General features: G+C 42.4%; 1 protein-coding gene across 1 annotated transcript in view; it reads left to right on the forward strand.

The window, feature by feature from the left end:
* The window catches only part of kcng2 (potassium voltage-gated channel, subfamily G, member 2), a 67200-nt gene extending 47379 nt beyond the window's left edge, over positions 1 to 19821 (forward strand). Inside the window, exon 3 of the mRNA XM_034704217.1 lies at positions 15957 to 19821. Coding sequence (XP_034560108.1) covers positions 15957 to 16784 — 828 coding nt within the window. The 3' untranslated portion in view covers positions 16785 to 19821. The remainder of the gene's footprint in view (positions 1 to 15956) is intronic.
* The last annotated feature ends 315 nt before the right edge of the window (positions 19822 to 20136 follow it).

The following is a 20136-nucleotide window of genomic DNA, read 5'->3' on the forward strand; positions in this document are numbered from 1 at the left end:
ATGCTAAATCAAAATAAACATGGCTAGCCAGGAGTTATTAGCCCGGCAGCAACAACTTACTCTAGCTGTATTCAGATGATAAAAAACAAACACAGATAGACATGTTTTCCTTCAATGAAAATAAAGTCAATCGCTTGCCTCTCCACAGCTATCTATCGTGATGTCATCCTCCAGCTGTAGTCTGCCACAGCGCGTTCATGTGTTTGGAGACATGTCCCTCCCCCCTCCCTACAGACAGCCCTGAAGAAGGGGGACGGCTCTTTTCGCCTGTGTGCTTTCAAAATCAAGCTAACTGCTGCGGCTTTCTCAGGATGTCTTACTCCAGCTTTAAAACAGTCTGTATCAATATATAAGCTGAGTCCTCCTCTCTGTCACCCGAGTCCTTTTGCAGTCAATGCTCGAGTCTGAGACCAAGTCGGAGTCCTCACTGCTCAGATTATTTGGTCATCATCTTAAGAAATGATTAGACACACAATGGGTCACCAAGCTTTTAACTTAGTGAATATATACATCTTACTTATTATAATTTTTGTATAACATACAGACTCCAGATTCCTCCCTCCACAGCATGCATTGTTATAGAATTGTGGATGAATGCATGTCACTCTTAGGTTGTGAGATAGGGATTAAGATGAGGAGAGGAAAATACTCCTGAGTGAAAAGTGTATTTTCTGACAGTAGATCTGCAGCCGACAGCCGTGAGTCCATGTGCTGACAGTGAAATGTAACAGGTCAAATAGGCACTAATGGTTATTGAGTCTATGTTGAACTGTGGGGGGCAGGAGCCTGTTCCAGAATGCACCAGGTGAGTGGCAGGAAACAGGGTGTTAGTCTAAAAAGGGGCATAAGTGCACATTTATATATTTCCACTATGGTTGTGTAGAGTTTGCAATTCACAACATCTGCACCTGGAAGGCCCCAAACTCTGCAGGTGGAGTAGAAACATTATTAATACTTGTATATTTTTTATTTGATGAAATGTGTTCTGAATCTTTAGAGGTGTGCGGTGCTTTGTTGTGTATATTGATGTTGTGTATATTGATCCATAAGTCATGTGGACATGAGAGAAGATAGTTTGTGTTTTGGGGCTGGTTAATCCCTTTAAAGTATATTTACTGGTAAGTCTGTGCAGCAGCAGTCTTCAGAAGATGGTTTGTGGTAACCTCCATAACCAGCACCAGTATTAAATGGTCTGTGTTTATCAGCTCTGTCTCTCATCTTCTGATCACTCAAAGCACTTCTACGTTACATGTCACCCTCACCCATTCACACAAATCACTGCTGGCACGGCCACCAGGGGCAGTTTGGGGTTACATGTCTTGCCAATATACCTCTTTTCGATCAACGTGAATTTCCGGGCTGGTACTCGCGCTGGTTCAGAGCTGGTTGAATTTGCGAACCAATGCAGCACCCATGGAAGAGGCACGTCATGACGTCAGATTTACGTGACCGCTTTGTCCCTCACAACAACAATGATGGCCGACAGCTGCAGCTTGTGTCCTCGGCCGACCACTGCTTTGCCTTGGAATCCATTAGTCTCTTTTATTTTTCTGCTGCAGGACAATGGAAGAAACACATTTGGTTTGTGTTTTTGATCACGCTAACCCCGCCCCTTGCCCCTCACCCCTGATGTAAGCAGTTTGCGGTTCTAGACCAGTGGAGAGCTGCTCTGGAACTGGTTTTCCTGGCCGGGAGCCGCTTCACACGCTGTGGAAACACGAAAAACTGGTTCTCAATTGAGCGTGCCACTGCAGGTGCATTCAGGGACCGTCGTAAAAGTGCAACACAGCCCTTATATTGTGTTCATGTCATTTTTATTTGAATCAAGAGAATCAAAATATCTTCACAGTGGTCACATCAAGAAAGTTTTTTTAAATAGAGAAAATGTTTTGGCAAAAATCAAAGTCTAATATGTTTGGATTTTTTCGTTGACTGAAACTAAACTAAAACTATAAAGGACTGAAAAGACTAAAATGTGACTATAACAGGCATTTTCATCTAAAGGTAAAAGCCTGATTTATACTTCTGCGTCGAATCGATGGCGTAGCCTACGCTTGACGTCCGCGTAGTTCCCGTACCTCCGCAGAGGCCTACACACATAGCTGACGTGCACCTCCTCCAAAATGTAACTACATGTAGAATCGACGCGGACCACAAGCCCTGTGATTGGTCCGCTCGGCGGCATTGTATTTCCCGCATTTATATCACTTTCGTCCATGTATTTCATCTCCTCCTCTCTATTCTTCATGTAATCATGTCTGTATGATAAACAGCAACATGTATCAGCTGTAGATTAACAGAACACGCTCTTATTCCTATTCTTATGCCTTGTACAAAGAGAGCACAGTTTACTTAAGTCAAATTCCTTGTGTGTTCAAGCATACTTGGCGAATAAAGCTGATTCTGATTCTGATTCTGATCTGAATCTCTGTGGAAAAGGAAACAAAGATCGTAGCGGGGCCAGAAGGAGGCGACCGACTATCAGAGAGACCACACTGCCCTCAAGTGTTTCGGAGGAGAATTGCTGCGCGACACATCGACACATCGATGAACAAGTAAATGGTGTTCATGTCCGCGTCAGCCCCTGCTGCGTAAGGGAGACGCAGAAGTATAAATCAGCCTTAAGACTAAATCTAAAGCGAGTACATCCTACATAAAGGAGAAATGGGAACGTGAGGGTAACTTTGCAATCTCGATGGAGGAGTGGGAGGATTTAAATGCCAAGCAATGGAAGTCAACCAACTCCCTGTCATGGAGAGAATACAATTGGAAGAACTTTGTTAGGTTTTTTATAACACCTGTACAAAAACATTCAGAGGGGCAGACAGCATGTTGGAGAGGGTGTGGGACTCAGAGAGCAAACCACTTTCATGTGTTCTGGGATTGTTCAGAGATTGAAAACTACTGGAAGTCAATCAGAGATAGTATGGAACAAGTTTTAAAAACAAGATTGATTTATGTTTTCAAGTATTGTATCTGGGTAAGATACCACCTCAACTTCTTGGCTTTTCCAGAGTGTACATGTTTAGAGTAATTCTGGTTACCAGCAAAAAAGCCATAACGAAAAAGTGGTCATGTCAAGACTCACCTGCATTAGTAGATTGGTTTAATGTGATGCATGACACTTTTGTAATGGAAAAACTAACGTTTACTTTGAGACTCAAAAGTGATGTTTTTGATAAATGTTAGAAAGGATGGATTGAGTTCATTAACCCCCATAGAACGGATTTCAGGTTAATCTACAGCTGTACTGTAACTCCCTTAGTTCACTGCTACACATGGACTGTTGTGTTTTCTGTTTGTAGTAATTTTGTCTGTCCTCTTTGTTTTTGTTTTTCTTGTGAAAAAAAGTGATCATTTGTGTGTGCTGTATAAATCTATCTTGAACTTAAATAAAAAGAAAATTGAAAAAAAAAGACTAAATCTAAAATAGCCGCCAAAATGAACACTGCTTTGAGCTACTAAGATGTAGAAGCTTGAAGAAAGCAGAACATCCTGCAGGAACTTCCAGCATCCCTGGATTCAGACTTGAAATTGTTAAAGTATTCAAGGTTGGCTCCTATGATACCAGCTGTCAGCATGCCGAGTGTCAAGGTCTGACATAATCTGACTTCTTAACACAAAGACTAAAAACACACACCTTTATCCTGACCCAGTTCCTACTTAAAGAGGTGTTCTAGAAGGATTCTTCTAACCCTGGCTCCAGGCTGAGAGCATCCAACATACTGATGTTACTGACAGTCTTCACCAGCTTGCTGCTTATTTACCACAACTCCACATGGGTAACACATCACTCCAGTCCCGGCTGAATCACTGCTCTATATTTGTAAAAGAGTTGTATGTAAGCATGTATTGATTACTTTATTGTCTGGCCATGCTCCGTATTTCAGAACTCAGGGATCCTAATCTCCTCTGAGGCGCCTGTGATCAGTGAATCAAACACTGTGAACAGATTCAGGCGTAAAACAAAGGGGAGAACATGCTTTACTTTTATTGCTCCAACTTTGTGGATCAAACTCCCACTCTATCAGATCGGCTGAGTCACTGCCCCACTTTACAAAGCTTCTCAAACTTTTGAACAGGCTTTTCCTTCATATTTCTGTCTCTTCAAAGGAGATCATGTTTTAATGATTGTCTTTTTTATTTGCCTTTTACTCTGTTGTATTTTCAGTATTTTGAATTCTTGGATTTGTTTGTTAGATGTCTCTCTGTTTGCTATTTGTGTACCATTGTTGTGGTATTGTTTAATGACTTTGTAACTGGTTATTATTTCTTTTAGTTCATCAAATCACTCCTCACTGACACACTGACATAGTAGGAGATAAAATGCTGTCTGCCAGGAGGATGATATTCTGAAAAGGTTTGCAGCTTGATGAAGCTGGCTGGATAAGCCAAACCTTACCACCTTGATCTTCAAAACCTTCTTTGTACAATTACAACATGGAGTGTGATCTCACTTCAAATAAAGATAACTACGCCTTACCTCCATGACAGGGTGTTTGAAAAAAGCAAGAGTGGAGCAACCCCTCAATGAAGCGTGTCCTTGTGATCTGTGCAGGGGGCGTTCGCGAGTTCAAAGACGTGTTTTCAGACCACATTTTAAATTTTATAGCAAAGGTTGTCAGAAGGCGTCGTTTCAGTGAACCAGATCTAGTTGAGGGGATTTCTTTCCTGTTGTTGAACTAGTGAAATGATATGATATGGCTGCAGTTGTTTCCTGTATTGTCTGTCACTAAGGCGGTAGGTTGCACAGCTGCAGAATGTATTTACCTTGTGAAACTAGCGCTGCCATTTGTCATGATCGAAATCGGTGCAAAGTGTGAACCATTGGCTGAATTTGGATTTCCAGTCCCAGCCTTCTTTGGAATTGCAAACTAGCAAAGGCATGCCAAACACTACACAATGTTAGTCATGATTTATGGCCCAGTTCGCTACCCACAATTATCAGGGAGGTGGCACGGCCTGATTAAAGGCTTGTTGTGACTGATTATTGGTCCAAATAATGGTGTGGTGTCAATACGACTATCTTACCGCTCTGGAAAGTGTAGGAGCCTCCCCGGTCAGATTCCAGGTTAGACTGCTGCTGACAGAATACCCATAGTACCCAGAGAGGAGCAGACTGGAAGGCATCCCCAACTGGATGTTGCGAACTCATCGGCCCCATATCCCTGCTCACCCTCCACCCACAACTTCTCACTGAGCCACGACAACCACATTGCAAGGCCATTAACTTTTCAACATTTTCATCTCGGAGGTTTACTTTTGACTGCAAGAAAGGTACTTCAAATAAAAGCTGTTTTACATGCAGCACTATTATTGCATCTCTACCTATCAATCAATCAATCAATCAATCAATCTTTATTTGTATAGCGCCAAATCACAACAAACGTTATCTCAAGACGCTTTTACAAACATAGGAGGTCTAGACCACACTATGTCAAATTATGAACAGAGAGCCAACACCAAGACAGGGTAAGACTCAGTCTGACCCCACCTTAATCCATCATGAGCATTGCACATCGCAGTATTTAGCTAGTTACAGTGGTGAGGAAAAACTTCCTTTTAACAGGCAGAAACCTCAGGCAGAACCAGACTCATGTTAGACAGCCATCATGCCTCGACTGAGTTGGGTCTGGAAAGACAGATAGAGGGGAGTAAGAGAGAGAGGTGATAGTGATGAGACGAGTCGTAGAAGCTGTTGCCGCTGGAGTCCAGCACGTCCGTATCAGCTGGAGTCCAGATCGTCCACAGCAGGAGGACGTCAACGGCAGCTCAGAGGAATCTACGAGACAATGGAGCTCAGGGACTCCAGAAAGGTCTATGGTTAGTAACTTTAATGGGACAGGCAGAGTTAAAGTAAGTGATGAAGGGGTTGGGGGGAAGAAGGTGAGCTAGGATCCCAGTGTGTCAGTGTGCCAGTTCCCCCGGCAGTCTAGGCCTATAGCAGCATGACAAAAGCTGGTCCAAGCCTGATCCAGCTTAACTATAAGCTTTATCAAAAAGGAAAGTTTTAAGTCTACTCTTAAAAGTGGAGAGGGTGTCTGCCTCCCGGACCCTGACTGGTAGATGATTCCAAAGGAGAGGGGCCTGATAACTGAAGGTTCTACCTCCCATACTACTTTTAGAGATTTTAGGTACAACTAGCAAGCCTGCATGTTGGGAGCGTAGAGTTCTAGAGGGGTTATAGGGCACTATGAGCTCTTTAAGATACGAGGGTGCCTGATTTTTAAGGGCTTTGTAGGTTAAAAGAAGGATTTTAAATTCTATTCTACATTTTATTGGGAGCCAGTGTAGAGAAGCTAACACTGGAGAAATGTGCTCCCTCTTCCTAGTTTTAGTCAATACTCGAGCTGCAGCGTTTTGAACTAGCTGAAGAATCTTTAGAGACTTATTGGGGCAGCCTGATAAGAGGGAGTTATTTCTCCATATAATTATTACACAGTTATGCTGTAAAACATGATAGCAAAAACACTTGGCTTATCACTACAGCAAACCCTCTCCAGCTCCTAGTTGCTCTGTTAAATTAAAAAATGTAGATTTAAAAAAAGAAACATCTTTTCATATATGTGTGTGTCTGCCATTAAAGGTTGAGCAATTGAATTCACAACTTAAAGTAGTTCCAAAATGACCCCTGTATTTACCAGATACAAAGCTTTAATGCATCACTAATTAAATGTTATAGCTTAACTGAAGAATACTGTGATATTTTTATTTTTCTTTGCTTCAATATGTTTATTTTAATGACACTACTTTTGTTGAAAAATGTTCAGTACCTTTATCTAATATAAAATATATCTTCAAGGACTTGCTTTTGCCTATTTACCTGTTAGCCTTATTAATTCGGTTGTATCACACATTAGGCTTTGAGGTTTGACCATAGACACTTACCTATAGCATTGTGCAGCCTGTGTCCAAAACAGGGTAGCCTGTTGAGCTGCAGTGCTCTAACTATGTTTGCACCACTGTCCATCATCATGCACACCGGACGAGCCTCGTCTAAGCCACAGGCAGACATTCTTCCTTTAGCCCATTTGCAATTATTTCACTAGTGTGCTCGTTGGCCACCTTCAATACTGCTGTGCCATACGAGAGGACGGTCAGTGGCCGGTATTGACATTTGCGTTGCTTTCGGGCGCGCTGCTGTTGCAGAGCTGCCGGCTGCAGCAAAACCATGAGCACTTTTAGCTTTCGTAGCCTGCTCATACTCACAGACATGCATGGTTCAGAGGTGATGAAACAAATAACTGGTGTTACTGACTTTGGCTGACACAGCACGATGGCACATGTTGCAAATTAGAGTAGTTTGCTCTGTGTCAGATGTTTCAAAGCCAAACCAGTTCCAAATAATGGAAGAGGTACTTCCTTTTTTCGGCACCAGTTTTTCCAAGTTAGTCTCCCCATCTGGTTCGGTAACTTTGCTCATTGGGTTCCTATAATAGTATCCTCTCTCAGCTGTGTTTTGGCTCGCTGTTTCGCTTTCTGCACACCGGTAAATGTTTACTTCCTCTAGTAAGCGACGTCACTGACTCTGTGTCACCGGCCTTAAATGTGTATGAGCGTTTACTTTTAAGAATGGCTGTAGCAAAGCAAAAAGGTGATCTCTCAGTAAGTTGGGAGAAATAAATCTCCCACATATAACTACTTGGCCCAAATTATGTGTAACAAAGCTTTGCTGCGGTAATTACAGTATTGCAAAATCCATCTTGTTGCAAAATGTAATACCGGTGACGGTAAAGACACCGGTTTACCGTCCACCTCTACACCTCACAGTATTTAGCTAGTTACAGCGGCGAGGAAAAGCTTTCTTTAACAGGCAGAAACCTTGAGCAGAACCAGACTCATGTTAGACAGACATCTGCTGAGACTGAGTTGGGTCTGGAAAGAGGGATAGAGGAGAATAAGAGAGAGAGGGAGTGGTGATAGTGATGAGATGAGTAGTAGTAGCTGTTGCCGCTGGAGTCCAGCACGTCCGTATCGGCTGGAGTCTGGAACGTCCACAGCAGGAGGACGTCTACAGCAGCTGGTTGTATTTTCTTATGTTTCTTACTCTTGTCTTGTTTTTCCTGTTTTATTTTGTAGTTCTGGATCCCTCTGTGTCCAGTTTAGTGTTACTTCCTGTCCTTGTGTGTTTCCCTCCTTTCTGATTCCCCTCATTAGTCTCACCTGTGTCCTGTGTTCACACCTGTGTGATTACTCTATTTAGTTCCTCTGTTTCCCCTGTCCCTTATTAGATCTTTGTACGTCTTCCTTGTGTTCACCGTGTTTCTTTATCCCAGTGTTTCCAGTGTTTTCTTTTAGATTTAGAGCTTGGACATTTTAATAAGCTTTGTTCTTTTATTATTAGAATATTTATTTTTCTGCACATGGGTTGTGACAGTCATCTAGTGTGCGGCCAGCCTAAAAATCATGCCGTGTCCAGCTACAGAATAAGGTCTGACATATGAATATTTATGATGCCACTGAGGAGACTACCCTTCACAGTTTTTGAGCTGACTCTCAGTGGAGCCTGAGTTTACAGCAGGAGGGGATGCAGTGGAGTCAAGGCTCTGGCCGTTTGCATAATTCACCCTGGTACACAACAACAATATGCCGAGTGTTGCTCCAGGCTGAAGTAATTTATTGCTTCATTGACAACACATACCATCAGAACTGATTGAACATCCCCACTGTAAATCCCTTTTACTTCTTTACCTCCGTTTAAGTCCAGGAAGGCATCACTTCGCCTAGTTAAAAGCTCATAGATATTTATAACATGCATGAGAAATTTACATACGGGGAAAGTGTGGAGGCAGAATTTCTGTCAACAGAAGATTATATATCCGTCTAAAACCCCTGAAAACTTCAGTCTGTTAAAGTGCACATCAGTCAATAAGTGTTATCTTTATATACAGTATGATGTCTTTTCTGGTAAAAGAGCTCTCTTCATCCAGACTGTTACTGGTCTCCATCTATTTAAATATGCATGACTGAACACTTGCCTGGCAGCTGATGGTTTCATGTGAAAAAACATCAAAGCATGTCAACAGTAGAATAAAACATCATTCTTAAGACAAATGTTTCTTTTTATCTGCTTTTGCATCAGTATTGCATCTGAGCATGCATCCTCGAGTATGGAAGAAGCCCTCTCTTGACCATAAGTCTGGAGGATTCACACAATCAACTTATTGTTCTGTAACAAGATTTTTGCTTTTGAAGGAGAACACTGAGGTGGTTTCTGGAGGAGAGGGAAATTGTGGAAACTCAATCTGTCCGGCACACGCACGCACGCACGCACGCACGCACGCACGCACGCACGCACGCACGCACGCACGCACGCACGCACGCACGCACGCACGCACGCACGCACGCACGCACGCACGCACGCACGCACGCACGCACGCACGCACGCACGCACGCACGCACGCACGCACGCACGCACACAGCACTCAGTCCCAAAGCAGAGTCCATAGAGGTGGATGAATGAGAGTGGTGAATAAATCCATTAAAAGCATGGGTGTGTCAAAGACCAACTTGTCACTTGAAGCACTCGTAGCTCTGTGAGTGAATCGCACCCACTCCAGCTCATCTGCATGGATCCGAGTTGAGACCCCCCCCCCCCGCTTTGTTTGCTTTACATGCTTGTCTTGGAGCAGTGACAGGATCAGAGTCCACTGATTGCTCACATGGATAACCGTGTGCTTTTAATTTGATCCTGTGTGCACACATCAGATGCATCTCAGCGTAGAGTACGGGGGCAGGGAGTGGAAGATGCATTCAGCCAGAAACATTACAAATAAGCTGCTGAAGGAGAGGGACAGTATCAGTTACAGTGTGTCACAAGCAAAACAGACTCCCTTGTGGATGCTGAGGAGCAGAATAGCAGAGGAAGTGTAAAACATACTTGCAAACATGAGTTAATGAGTGAGCTCCTTAAGGGTTTAGGCAGAAGCACATTTATCCCGTTGAATCCTCAGACTCCGCACTTTGGATCTGAAATGAGAGCATGTGGTAAGAGGGTGGATTTCAGCTCTGATTTCAACTCTAGCACTCAAGCAGCAGAGCCTCAAGAAGGCCATGTTTTTCTCCTCCACGTTTAATCTGGTCCAAAACAGAAAGACTTCGGTGAGCAGAAGAGTAGACGACTAAAAGTTAGATAACAGGGACAAGAAGTGAATTATATGAAGAGGACTCAGATAATAAACTGAGAGCTAGACTACCAGAAGGGACGTTTATATTTGAGTCTCCACTGAATCGAGGGGGTGTCTCAGTGAACACAATAATAGTCAGTAAAACACTGTGGCTTCTGTTATCTATCCAAATGTTTCTGGCTTTCTCAAACCGGGGGATTTGAACAGTGTTTTTGTTTTCACATTTCTGATCCAATTTGGCATAAAATCCCTAAAAAACTGATGCTGTGAAGATCTTTGCTCTTAACCGCACGGTAATTTTATCATTTCACATTTCAAAACAAAAGTATGGAGGCTTGTTAGCAGCTGGGCAGGGACTGGAGCTGTGCTGAGGCAGAGAACTGACTCCCCGCTGTTTGTTTTAACTGTGGATCTCATCCAGCAGAGACTTTTTGATGTGATGTTGACTAACACAAAATAGTATTCCCTGTCTACATGCTCTGTTCTTCCCTCTCGATGGCAGGGTGTGCTGTCATACTAAAGTCAACACCAGATATACAAAATTCATAATTAACTCAGGATAATAGAGTTTTACATTTCAACTGTGTTTATATTTAAACCAGTCAAATTCAATTTTAGTTAGGCTTTCCATCCAGCTATAGTAAATAGCCATGCTAGCAGCTTAGCGGCTCTACCACTCACATCAGCATGTTAAGCTAACTGATTTATGTTTACAGTTTTTGAAAATAGTCCCAGTGATTCCTCGTCAGTCAGCGTTCCATGGTGATATTTACCTGGAGAGCCACCCTGTCGTTCACCATGTTTGTTTACACGGGACTTCCACCAGATCCGTGTTCGGTCCATCTCCAATCCGCTGTGGTCCGTCCTCTCTCATCCGTCAACATCCACCAGTTGTGTTTTCAGAACGCATCACGGAGCAGGACCTCCAGACAGCTGGAGTCATGTGACCGAGGTTTTCCCGTGGTAATCACTGAATCAAGGATTCTCCTCCTCCTCCTCTCCTTATCCATGTTGTCTTTCTGGTCCTCTGAAAACCTCTGACCTGTTGACTCCAGGCCTGGCTCCGCTCATCATGACTTTGGTTTGTTGTTGTAGTTAAGTGAAATGCGATCTGGTGATAACACAGAGTGTTTTATTCTGAAAATTAACCGGATGTTTTCATTTTGTTTTGGTGAAACCTGACTTCCTGTCCCGCTCCATCTGCTCTGTTGAGATTGATTGAAGTCTTGTTTATCTGATCCGGAGGGCTCTGACCTGCCGGATCAAAGGAGGGAACGGGAACGCAATGGAGCGGATCCAGTGGAAGTTAACACATTGATGAGAATAGAAACCTATCAGATCCGGTGCTGTGACAGATCGGAGATGGACCCTACACGGATCTGGTGGAATTTGGCCGTTACTCTAGTGATGTTAAAGAGCTTGTGGGATCTCCAGTCATTAGAGCCAGGACTGTGGTTGTTGGTGAAGGGCGTCTGTTAGTGTGTGGTGTGCTGTGTTGGCCATGACGTTGGACTCCACACACTAACTATACATTTATGTGGTTGAAATGTGAAAAATCATGTTCATAATAAAAAATTCAAAAGCAGATATCGGATAAAATAACAGACCCACACTATTCAAGCTAAAGATGATTGTTGTTTTTTTTTTATTTCCAAACCTGTTTCAAAGTCACATTTGAAGGTTGGTCAGAGGCTCATTTGAAACTTGATCAGAGACAGGATCAGAGACATTCAGTGTTTATTGTTGAGACTTTGATGATGAACAAAACACCAGTAAATGGATCTGAACACTTCTGATCATGATGACTTCACAGATCAATGTCATCACTTTCTTATTTTACAGTTTCTTATTTGAGCCTCATTTACGCACTGAAGCTTTGCTGCTGCTGCTGCAGCTGAATGAAAAACTGTAACTCCATCTCTGCAGATCAGTGATATGCAGACCTTAATGGTTTTAGTGGTTTGATGTCTCAAGGGCAAAAAGAACTGGCTGTATGCAAAACTAAATGTATTCTCTAAAAGATTCATGAGGTTCAATCTGAGAGGACTTTTTCTTCTGAGAGGGGAGTTAATAATGTCTCCACGGAGCAGATCTGTTGACCAAGCAGATGCAAATAAAAAGTTTTAGCTTTTGTATTCACACCTCTGCACATTTACACCTTGAGATAGAACGTGTGTAGATGTCCCGATGATGCTCTCAGCACAATCTCAAAAGTCTGATCATGAATATCTGCACCAAGAATACAGTAAACCACTCTGCAGGAGTGTGAGAAGATTCAAATACCTGTTTCAAAGTACTACACGACATTTGAGAAGAGAGATTTACAGGATAAAAGCATGAGGACAGTTTTTTTTATCATTGCCTCATGTCTCCACGTTATCTCATATCAATCAATCTATCAATGAGCTGACACCAATAAAGCAAAGATTTATTTGTTCATTAACTCTCCTGTTACCCTCAAACTTGCAAACATCTTTTATCCTTGGGGTCAATTTGACCCCAGCAATTTAAACCTCCAGAAACTGATTGTTACCCAGGTTTCTGTTTCAGGTGTTTCTTTAGGTTATAACAATTTATTTTATAGTGACCTCAAAATCATCCAAAACAACTAAAAGAACTGTACGTTAAATGTTGATCTTTCTTATGTTATATACTGCTAAAACAGCCTGTGGTCAAATTGACCCCAAGGAACACCGATGTGTAATTTTTTTCACAGGAAATTTGAATATTTCAACATTTTAATATTAGGTTTTCCCAGTTGTCCCCATTAAATGAAGAAATTTCATGAAATATGAAGCTAAAAAAATGATGTTAATTATTAATTTAGTGACGTTAGACATTGAATAGGGTCCAATTGACCTGAAAGATAATAGGAGGGTTAAAATAACACTTAATGACATTGCAGGATAAATGAACTCTCACTATATTTTTTATTTATGTTCCCCCCAAGGGTAACTTTGACTCAATAACCAAGTAATCTCTTATAATTATGTTTTTAAATATTTATGAACATTATTCCAGCAGTCTTAAAGAATGATCATCACATAAATGAGAGAATATTTCAGCTTTAGTGGCAGTAAAAAATCACAAAATGACTCGAAGTTCAATTCTTGTGTACAATTGCTTTGCCCCTCTTACAGTTTTCACTGCATGATCACTCAGGTTTGATTTACAACCTAATGCCAAAGAGTGGGGATGCTGTGAGAATTGTTTTCTGAAAAACATGTTGTAAATTAGATACCAGCAGCAGAACAGTTGGAACAGGGATGACAAAACAGGTTAAAAGTTGTGTAACACTAAAAAACACCTGGAGGAGACATGACTCTGCAGTGGAGATCACTTCATTAAAAACAGACATGACTCTGTAGTGGAGATCACTGCATTAAAAACAGACATGACTCTGTAGTGGAGATCACTGCATTAAAAACAGACATGACTCTGTAGTGGAGATCACTGCATTAAAAACAGACATGACTCTGTAGTGGAAGTCACCACATTAAAAACAGACATGACTGTAGTGGAGATCACTGCATTAAAAAAAGACATGACTCTGTAGTGGAAGTCACTGCATTAAAAACAGACATGACTCTGTAGTGGAGATCACCACATTAAAAACAGACATGACTCTGTAGTGGAGATAACCGCATTAAAAACAGACATGACTCTGTAGTGGAAATCACTGCATTAAAAAAACAGACATGATTATGTAGTGGAAGTCACTGCATTAAAAACAGACATGACTCTGTAGTGGAGATCACTGCATTAAAAACAGACATGACTCTGTAGTGGAAGTCACTGCATTAAAAACAGACATGACTCTGTAGTGGAAATCACTGCATTAAAAACAGACATGACTCTGTAGTGGAAGTCACTGCATTAAAACAGACATGACTCTGTAGTGGAGATCACTGCATTAAAAACAGACATGACTCTGTAGTGGAGATCACTGCATTAAAAACAGACATGACTCTGTAGTGGAAGTCACTGCATTAAAAACAGACATGACTCTGTAGTGGAAGTCACTGCATTAAAAACAGACATGACTCTGTAGTGGAGATCACCACATTAAAAACAGACATGACTCTGTAGTGGAGATCACTGCATTAAAAACAGACATGACTCTGTAGTGGAGATCACTGCATTAAAAACAGACATGACTCTGTAGTGGAGATCACTGCATTAAAAACAGACATGACTCTGTAGTGGAAATCACTGCATTAAAAACAGACATGACTCTGTAGTGGAGATCACTGCATTAAAAACAGACATGACTCTGTAGTGGAGATCACCACATTAAAAACAGACATGACTCTGTAGTGGAGATCACCACATTAAAAACAGACATGACTCTGTAGTGGAAATCACTGCATTAAAAAAACAGACATGATTATGTAGTGGAAGTCACTGCATTAAAAACAGACATGACTCTGTAGTGGAAGTCACTGCATTAAAAACAGACATGACTCTGTAGTGGAAGTCACTGCATTAAAAACAGACATGACTCTGTAGTGGAGATCACTGCATTAAAAACAGACATGACTCTGTAGTGGAGATCACTGCATTAAAAACAGACATGACTCTGTAGTGGAAGTCACTGCATTAAAAACAGACATGACTCTGTAGTGGACATCACTGCATTAAAAACAGACATGACTCTGTAGTGGAAGTCACTGCATTAAAAACAGACATGACTCTGTAGTGGAGATCACTGCATTAAAAACAGACATGACTCTGTAGTGGACATCACTGCATTAAAAAAATCAGACATGACTCTGTAGTGGAAGTCACTGCATTAAAAACAGACATGACTCTGTAGTGGAAGTCACTGCATTAAAAACAGACATGACTCTGTAGTGGAAGTCACTGCATTAAAAACAGACATGACTCTGTAGTTGAAGTCACTGCATTAAAAACAGACATGACTCTGTAGTGGAGATCACCACATTAAAAACAGACATGACTCTGTAGTGGAGATCACCACATTAAAAACAGACATGACTCTGTAGTGGAGATCACCACATTAAAAACAGACATGACTCTGTAATGGAAGTCACTGCATTAAAAACAGACATGACTCTGTAGTGGAAGTCACTGCATTAAAAACAGACATGACTCTGTAGTGGAGATCACCACATTAAAAACAGACATGACTCTGTAGTGGAGATCACCACATTAAAAACAGACATGACTCTGTAGTGGAGATCACCACATTAAAAACAGACATGACTCTGTAATGGAAGTCACTGCATTAAAAACAGACATGACTCTGTAGTGGAAGTCACTGCATGGCTTCCAAATCAAGACTATTAGTGTTATTCAAAAATTAAATTGTCTGTAAGCTCAAACTTTTTTTACCCAATAGGAAACATGCCCGTGCCCAAACTTTTAAGTTGATATTTTACATTGAACAATACAATTCCTCCGTTTTAAAACTTGGTTTGTTGTCTTCACAGTATTTTAAATTTAATATGGACTTTAAATGATTTGCAAAACATCAAACTCTGGTTTTATTAACATTTCACAAAGTGTTTGGAGGTTTGGAGGCTTTCCTCTCCATGAATCTTTAAGCACTCTCTCTGTTGTGTTTTGTTCTGTGAACTAAAAGAACAATCTTTCTGTTGTGAGATCAAATGAAACCATCTCTGCTATAAACAACAAACCAACAATCACACTGCTGCCTCTGACATGGACTCTTGATTACTGAGCTTCATCCTGTCTGTCTTTCAACCTTTATCTGAGACACTTTCAAAGTCTTGCACGCTGAATGGTGCTTTTGTATGAGCGTATTTCAGCCTTGATGTCTGACTCTTTGCTCTTTGTCCTCTGCAGGGTGAGTGCTCCCAGAGGTGCTTTAACATCTTTGTCCTGGAGACTGTGTGCGTTGCCTGGTTCTCACTGGAGTTCATGCTGCGCTTCATTCAGACCCAGAGCAAGTGTATGTTCCTCCGTACTCCTCTGAATGTTATAGACGTGGTGGCCATCCTTCCCTACTACATCACCCTCATCGTGGACTCTCTGTCAGTGGGAGGGAAGCCTACAGGCTCAGGGAACAACTACCTGGAGAAGGTGGGGTTAGTTCTTCGAGTCCTTCGAGCTCTGCGGATCTTTTACGTGATGCGGTTGGCTCGTCACTCCTTAGGCCTGCAGACGCTCGGTCTGACGGTGAGGAGGTGCACGCGTGAGTTCGGCCTGTTGCTCCTGTTCCTTTGTGTGGCCATGGCTCTCTTCTCTCCACTGGTGTTCCTAGCTGAGAGTGAGATGGGGGCCAAGCAGGAGTTCACAAGCATCCCCGGCAGCTACTGGTGGGCCGTTATCTCCATGACCACAGTCGGATACGGAGACATGGTGCCCAGAAGCATCCCCGGCCAGGTGGTGGCGCTAAGCAGTATCCTGAGCGGCATCCTCCTCATGGCCTTCCCCGTCACCTCCATCTTTCACACCTTCTCCCGCTCGTACTTGGAGCTGAAGGAGGAACAGAACCGAGCACTGAGGCAGAAGCCGGATTCACAGGACAGCACCAAGTCTCAAAACAGCGAGGACTCTCAAGAGACGGACAGCTACCACGGCATCACGGAGGCCACGGCCTCGACCTTACAGCGGAGGAAGGCCATGGCGGCTCAGAGGGCTGCTGAGATTAGAGTGTCCATGCGAACGTAGCCGCTCCGTCTGCCGTGCTGTGTCAAGTGGCAGCCGGGGAGGCTGTGACGCCGGGCGCTGGGACTTCAAAGTTGACAAGCTGTAGGATTGTGAGCTGGGAGGAGATTTCTCTCTCCGGAGCTCGAGGTCTCTGCTTTGATCGTGTGAAGCGCCTGTGCAGCAGAGCATTTCTGAATATGTTCAGTTTTACAGTGGAGATGCAGGGATCTTTTTGCTGCACAAATATGACTTGAAAACATGGATGAGTGTACAATGTTTATGATTAAACCACCTAATTAAAATGAGATGAAAACATAACTGAGACGGTGCTCTGACTGCGATTCAGATTTGACATACAGAGAAAGAGAAATCACAGTATTCAACCCTCCGTCTAATAATCAATCCCTCCATGTAGCTGCATTTTAGGGGATATATATATATATTATTCTAATGCAATATCATCCATGTACTCTCCTGCATCTTAAGTCATAGTAGATATATTTTAAGGCTGCTTTTATATTCACCACAGAAGGAGCATATTTTCATTAAATTATTCAGACTTGTCTTCTGCACAGAGCCTCTCATGCATGAATGTTCTCTTTATTATGTTGTGTCATAAATGTTCTTGCATTAAGAAAAGATAAAAAATCTCTCAGTGTGTTCATGAAACATCCACTGCCAGTCAAACCAAGACGACAGCCTGAGGGGTTCAGATATTAAATGTAAAGATGTTTTAACACTTAGTAATAAGCCTCCTACATCCAGCCGCACTGATTGAGTTTCACACGTTATTTGGATGTTGACAGACTGCTCCTGTGATGTGGATTACACACACATGTACAGTCTTTCATTCCAATAATATAGCAGAGGACATGAGATGTGTCGTGTTAACTAGACCGGCTCATTCAGACCTTTAAGTCTCTCTCTGTGGAGGTCTGGAGCCAGAGAGATGTCTGCAGGGAGCTGCAGACAGTGTGAGGTGAAGTGGATAATATCTTTCATTTATTTGATTTAAAGGTTGATGATTGCAGCTCTGAAATCTTCTCCATGAACTATTGAAATCAGTGCATCTGCAGGACTCACACATCTTAACCACCACCAAGTTAGAGCTACCTGCAGAACTTTCTGGATACTGTTTGTAATAGCTAACACGGGATTTCCACCAGATCCGTGTCCGGAAACATCAGTTCAGGGAGAGATTTTGAAAGTCAACTCTACCCCTCCACACCATAGACTGTATATAAAATGGACGTCATCTCGCTCGGCTTGAAGTGAGGCTGCCACAAAAACTGCTCCCCCTGGTGGCTGGCTGCAGTAAAAACTCTGTCTCCCCCATCCATTTGAATGGGGCTGCAGTCAACTTTAAAAAATCACACACGTGGTACAAATGTTTCTCCCATCCGTATGCTGTGGTGATATGTAGTTATTATTTGACTGTTTTGTGTTCAAGGCCTCTTTTTCCTGAAAAGTGTCTTTTTCTTTAGTTATTAGAGTTTAAAAAACTTTTTTACTTCCAGGTTTACTTTGATTGACAGCTGCCGTAGAGAGAAACTCCGTAGGACCTCGGGACGGTACGCTGTAGGGCGGAGCTTGTTACCGTGGAAACACACCAATTCCCTACTGTGCAGACTCTGGCTGCAGAAAATTTACATGATGGCAGCAATCTGGAACGGGAAATTTTGGCTTCAAAACCGTACTTTGGCAAAAGGCGGAGCGACGCTGTCCATTATATATAGTCTATGCTCCACACCAGATTTCCCTCTCACTACATCCCTCTCCCCCCCTCTCTGCTCCTGTAAGCCCCGCCCACAAACAGATCGTAGTGCACGCTCAATCAGGACGATGTAGGAGGACCATCAGGGGAGTGGCTCTGATTGGTCGGAGCTGACGGGAGCGATTGGAATTTATAGATTGCTGGATAAAGAGGCATAGGAAAACACAGAGATCTCGCAATAATCTCAAAATACCTCATTTATTGATGGCTGTTGAGGAGTGTTATGACTTTTTTGCCAAACACAGCACAAAATGAGCACAGTTTTCTACCCCAATCCTACCAACTGCAGCTTTAAGTGCAATACGATCTGGTGATAACACAGGGTGTTTTATTCTGAAAATTAACCTGATGTTTTCATTTTGTTTTGATGAAACCTGACTTCCTGTCCCGCTCTATCTGCTCTGTTGAGATCGATGCGTTGTGCTCCGGCATCCGGGAAAAAATAGAAGTCTTGTGTATCTGATCCGGAGGGCTCCCACCTGCCGGAGCAGAGATGCAGCCGGAACGCAACAGAGCGGATCCAGTGGAAGTTAACACATTGACTAGAATAGAAACCTATCAGATCTGGTGCTGTGACGGATCAGAGACGGACCGGACACGGATCAGGTGGAATTTGGCCTTAAGAGTCATTTATACCACATGTAGACTGTGCACTGGTGAGAGGAAGACGTTCTTTTGGAGACATGGAGGTGTTGTTGGTGCAAATTTTCGGATCACCTGTTTAATTAAAGTGAGCAGTGGCGTACATTTCCTTACGTCTGAGTGATAACTCAACGTTAATGAAACCAATCAGAGGCAAACACCCTTTGATTCTCTTCAAAGAGGCAAACATTACTCATCCACATCCAGGCAGTGAGAAAAACAGACTCCAACTTTCTCAGATACTGCAAACACATTTCAGTCTTACAGGATTCCCTCATATCACTGCAAATAAAACCCCTTTCTCTTCCTTTGACTTGAGTGCCTTTGTACTCCAAAGAAACACATTCACATTTTGTTTCCTCAATTTGTTGTCAAGTCGGATCCCATCAAAGCAGAAGGTGCTCTGCAGTGCAAATAAAAGTGTTTGCTGGAAGTTGAAGTTAAACCTGCCAACTCTGAATCGCAGTCACTGAATGAGCGGAATCAGTGAGCATGGAAACGTTACACAGAATATTGAATGCTATTATAACCACATGTCTTTGGTTTGAAGAAATACAAATGAGACATCATTAATATAGAAACTATTGAAATAGATTTGTTCTTTGCATCATAAACCCATGAAATAAAGATGATAATGAACACTGTCCCATGTGGAGAGGCTTTGATTGAACCACTAACAAGGACGCTCTTAGATTTAGGACACTGTGTGCTAGAACATCCTAAATTGGTTTGTCTGTGTCTTGGTTAATGTTTTTTTCCCACACCCGTTATTAATAATAAATGAGCCGTTTCCGGAGTGATGTCGGCTCCCTGCTCTGTAAGTTTTATAGATGGTGTCAGTGCTTCCACCAAATGTTCAGCTTGGACTGAGAGGAGCCTGTTTAATGAACTCTCATGTTCACACAGCCGGAGCTCTGAGGTGATGCTGAAAATGATGATGCTGAAGGGAAAAATAGA

Source organism: Notolabrus celidotus, chromosome 16 (assembly GCF_009762535.1).
Source record: "Notolabrus celidotus isolate fNotCel1 chromosome 16, fNotCel1.pri, whole genome shotgun sequence".
Lineage (NCBI taxonomy): Eukaryota > Metazoa > Chordata > Actinopteri > Labriformes > Labridae > Notolabrus > Notolabrus celidotus.